The sequence below is a fragment of the Gadus morhua genome, chromosome 6 (assembly GCF_902167405.1).
Source record: "Gadus morhua chromosome 6, gadMor3.0, whole genome shotgun sequence".
NCBI lineage: Eukaryota > Metazoa > Chordata > Actinopteri > Gadiformes > Gadidae > Gadus > Gadus morhua.
Genome location: NC_044053.1, coordinates 4,931,255 through 4,935,999, shown reverse-complemented (window position 1 = coordinate 4,935,999; position 4,745 = coordinate 4,931,255). Strand labels below are relative to the sequence as shown.

Below are 4,745 nucleotides of genomic sequence, written 5' to 3'. Positions count from 1 at the left end.
AAGCTACGCTGTCAAACTCCGTCTATTTGCTGGAGCAGTTGACTCTGTTCAAGTGACGGCTAGCCTCGCTATCACAACAACAGCTCGTATTGTTATCATTTATCTCTGCCAGTCACGAGAAACCTCCATTTTACCTCGACTCTGCGTTTGTGGCGAACCTTATGCCTTCATTAATGGCCTTGGACTAGATGTCAGGTATCATTACATCCTTCAAAAGTATAATTAATTCGGCAGATAAAAGCTAGCGTTTCGATGCTATCGATGGGAAACACAACTGGGTAGCAGGTATGCTATTGGTTAGCTCCGTTGGCTAGACCAGTCAAAAAATGATATAATACAAAAAACCTGCACGCTTATTTGCATTGTCGTCAACGAAACAAGAATTTATATCTAACGTTTTACATCTATAAAGATGTATCTATATCTCTTGTTTGTTTTGCATGACATGACTTGATCGACCTACAAACAAAGGTTTGCACCGTTAACTTGTAGCCTTCATTTTGCTACATCAACATGGTTACTTTTACAAATGTTGACACATTTATTCTTCAAGCTTGAACAATGTTATGCATTCCTCCTTTGGCAGAGGCAGGTTTGACAACTCTCCTAATGCTGCACCAGCATTGACGAATCCTTCTTGTAAGTATCAGCATCCATGTGTCTCCTTATCTCTACAACGTGACAGCCTTTAATGATGTTCTCGTCATTGTTCGAGGAAATATCTGACTCAATACGTTATTTATCATAAAAAAAATAACATTTAACTAAAAGAAGATTTAAAAAAAGGCATTCTGCCGTGTTATCGATGACTTGTTCCGTTCATTTATGTTCAATGTTGGCCATACATACTCTTACAATACTCCCACATGCGAGTCGTAACCCCAACCCCCAACCGTTGCCCTAACCCCCAACCGTTGCCCCAACCCCCATCCGTTGCCCCCCTGCAGTACTCCTCGAGGATGGCTAGCTGCGGCGAGGTGGACCACTCTATGAGCTCGCACCCGTCCAGCAGGAAGGGCGGCGGCGGCGGCGGAGGCGGCGGCGGCGGTGGTGGCGGTGGCGGCGGCGGCGGCGGCGAGTCGTCCTGCTCGGCCTCCAGCGGCCCGCCGCCCGCCCTGCCGCCCGTGCCCGAGTGCGCCATCTGCCTGCAGAGCTGCGTCCACCCGGTGCAGCTGCCCTGCCGCCACGTCTTCTGCTACCTCTGTGTGAAGGGCGCCTCCTGGCAGAGCAAGCGCTGCGCCCTCTGCCGGCAGGAGGTCCCCGAGGACTTCCTGGAGAGGCCCACCCTCCTCTCCCCCGAGGAGCTGAAGGCGTCGGCGGCGGGGGGGCGGGGCGGCGCGGCGGGCGACCACGCCTGGTACTACGAGGGCCGCAACGGCTGGTGGCAGTACGACGAGCGCACCAGCCGCGAGCTGGAGGACGCCTTCGCCAAGGGCAAGAAGACGGCCGAGATGCTGATCGCCGGCTTCCTGTACGTGGCGGACCTGGAGAACATGGTGCAGTACCGGCGCAACGAACACGGCCGCCGGCGCAAGATCAAGCGGGACGTCGTGGACATCCCCAAGAAGGGGGTGGCGGGGCTTCGCCTGGACGCCGAGGGCGGTCTGAGCGGCCGCGAGAGCTCCGCCGACGGCGCGGACATGGCTGCTGCTGCGGCGGCGGTGGCGGCGGTTGCGGTCGGACAGCCACAGGGGGCGGGGCTTCCCGCTAGACCGCCTGCCTCTCTCGGCGCCCGGGCCGGCAGGGGGACCCCCTCCCTGGCGGACGCCCTGGCCCAGCTCCAGATCAGCCCCGGACCGGGACCACCCCGGGAGAGGGCGGAGTCCGGGGAGGGAGAGGAGGAGGAGGACGAGGAGGAGGATGATGAAGAGGAAGAGGAGGAGGAGGAGGCCTCGCCCTCCGGGTCTTCGGACCGGCACACCTCCGTGGACGAGTCCGGCTCCGCCGACTGGAGCGACGACGACGATGAGGAGGAGGAAGGGAGAGCTGAGGGGCGCGGGGGGGTGGAGAGGAGGCATAGACTGAGCCCGGAAGACAGAGCTCCTCCTGGGGCCGAGTCCGCGGCCTCCCCGCCCTCCTCTGCCAGCAGCGGAGGCAGGTCCAGGATGCCCGACGGCCAGTGCACAGTGACTGAGGTGTAGCACGGGCGGGGCTCGCCCTCCAGCGGCTGCGTTTCATTCCATTAATTTATTGCCGGAAGGCCCGTTAGTTACGGTTACGGTTTGGTTTGGTTTGGTTTGGTAGCTGTGTGTTTCTTCTTTTGGACTCAGATATGATGTGGACGGGGGGTTGTTTGTTGAGTAGCAACGGGGGCGCGTTGCTCGGTCACAATGTTGTGCCTGCGCTGCCATATTGTGGATTCAAGTCGTACGCGAGTTATGGATCATTTAGCTGGTCGTTCTCGGTGACATTCCTATCCAGGTTTGTCGTGGTGGGGGGGGGGAACAAGGAAAGCATGCAACAAATGAGTCCCAGGTCCATCATAGTAAAATGCAGTTTCAAGCCTTCAAACCTTTTTGGCTGGACGGTTTTCCTTTCGGCACCTGGAGGGGAAAACTCTTGTGACATGGTTCCTGTGTTTATCAGCCAAAACATTCTTACAAATACACAGTTAACCATAGCCACAGCTCCGGGGAATGCCATAGAAGTTGGTGATATGCAAGGAAGAGCCTAAAGGACGTAGAACGTTTGCTGTCCCTGAGACGTTGTCGTGAAGGTTTATTCATAGTTGAACTCCACTTAGAATTCCACCGGGCATCAGGCGCAAGGTCACCTCGCCCTCCTCCTCGTCTTAACCCCTTCTTAGAATTGTTTAATGATTGAAGCCTTATTTGATTTAAAATGGGATTGGGGAGGGGGGTTGATTGATCCAAACCATTGTGGAATGAACCTGTTGATCTGTCGACATGTATGCTCACACCTTACATGTTTCGTGGTGCCGAGTTGTGATCTCTAAAAAACCCAACTCATGGTAATTGAGTTTTTCTGTCTTGGATTTGATTTTGAATTAACGTGGTTTTTTTTTTGTTTTTTTAATGTCTTTCATAAGATCTATTGGTTCTACTGTAACTAAATGCTCACCATGGGAATGCAATGCATATTCCTCTTTTAGATTCCTGGTGGATATTTTTCATTGGGAACGTTTAAAGATATGATCTCGCCTCAATGTGATTACTGTCCCGACGACACGTATTGATGTGTGTCAAGAGTTGAATGTCTTTGGAGTGGTCTCTCTTATCATTTGGAAGGGGCAGTGGCCCTCACGCTTTGTTCTGGTGGAAACCAAGGGTTTTCAACTGTGCAGAGGCTAGATGATATCATGCATTCTTACTTCATGGTTCAGTCTAAATAGTGTACTTTTTGTGTGTGCGTGTGTGTGTGTTTGGTTTTGTCTTTTCGGTTATAAATGCTATTGTGTCCAAGCCACTTGCGGAAGTTTTAACATTATTTTTGTATTTGTCTCTGCATTACACATTGTCATTTTGATTTAGACTTATAAAAAATAAAGTATACTAAACCCTCTCCTGCTTTTGTTTTTACTAGGTAATCTTACATGCTATGTGATTTCTTTAAGGGGAATTTCATCAACTGAATCCCCATAATAAGATATTGCTCTATTTCCTCTAGTAGTAGTAGTAGTAGTAGTAGACTAGTACCTCAAGGAAACCGTTTTCTCAGTTACGACAGCCATTCCATATACCAACCTTCCTTCCTACAGGTGTGTCTTTATACCAAGTAGTACAATATAGCACTTATAATGCTACAAATGTATTTATATACGACTTCTCAGCCTTTGGCTCCCCCTACATGCAAATGGGGTCAGGGTAAGTTTAACCACTTACCCTAATTACTACTTGTACCTATTTATTGCTGTCAATAAAACACAACTCTTTGGGAGTTATGGTTTGTTTTTATCGATTTGGGGCTTGGTTCTAGGGTTTGAGATAAGGGTAGGTCTGTTTATAGGGCTACATTCTAGGGTTGGGTTATGGTTTTGGTTTCAGAAAATAAAATCTAGAAAAAAAGAGTGATAGAAAAATTATGGAGAGAATAAAAAATATTGCAAAAAATGGGGAAAGAACAGAGAATGGAGGGAATAAATAATTAAACGGGACGAGAAAAATGATTGAGTGAAAAGAGTGGAGAATAAAAATATGAGGAAAAAATAAGAGTGAGGGGGAAAAGATGGAAGGAACCAGAAAAAAGGGACGAGAAAATGGATGGACAGAATACAAAATCGAGAAAAAGATGAGGGATGAAGGAGAGAAAAAAAAAAAAGAGGAAGAGAAAATTATGTATCGTATACTCTGTGACTCTTTCTTGTTTGTATTACATGCAAGTTGCAATTTTCCTTTTTCAAAAGAAGAGGGAATACGAAGGATAAGGGAGAAAGAAAAAAGCAGAGTTGCGCGCCAATGGACAGCAGCCAGCAGGAGGGGGCGACAGAGGGGAAGTATACGGTCAGTAAAACGTAAAGATGATTTATTACGTGTAATGTTAAGGAAAGGTGGGGGTGATAAGTATACCTGCATGAAAAATAATCTTTCTCGTTTTTTCAGTGAATTATGGGTCGGCTTAGCTCAGGAGGTAGAGCAGTTGTCTTGTAACTGAAAGGTTGCTAGTTCGATCGAGTGTTGATGTGTCCCTGAACAAGACACTTAGCAAGACACCCCGCCACCCCATTAACCCTAACTGCTCCTGACGAGCTGGCTGTCGCCTTGAATGGTTGACTCTGCCGTCGGTGT

General features: G+C 49.1%; 1 protein-coding gene across 3 annotated transcripts; it reads left to right on the top strand.

Annotated features, from left to right (window-relative positions):
* Positions 1–6: 6 nt before the first annotated feature.
* Positions 7–3,069, top strand: LOC115545782 (E3 ubiquitin-protein ligase rnf146-like). Of its 3 annotated transcripts, none has more exons than XM_030359218.1 (3): positions 7–195; positions 587–639; positions 948–3,069. In XM_030359218.1, the coding sequence occupies exon 3, from the start codon at positions 960–962 to the stop codon at positions 2,139–2,141; it is 1,182 nt and encodes a 393-aa protein (XP_030215078.1). In that variant the 5' UTR covers positions 7–195; positions 587–639; positions 948–959; the 3' UTR covers positions 2,142–3,069. The 3 variants fall into 3 exon arrangements, with proteins under 3 accessions (XP_030215078.1, XP_030215077.1, XP_030215076.1); XM_030359217.1 differs by having other exon boundaries at positions 7–285; XM_030359216.1 differs by having other exon boundaries at positions 7–471.
* Positions 3,070–4,745: the final 1,676 nt, after the last annotated feature.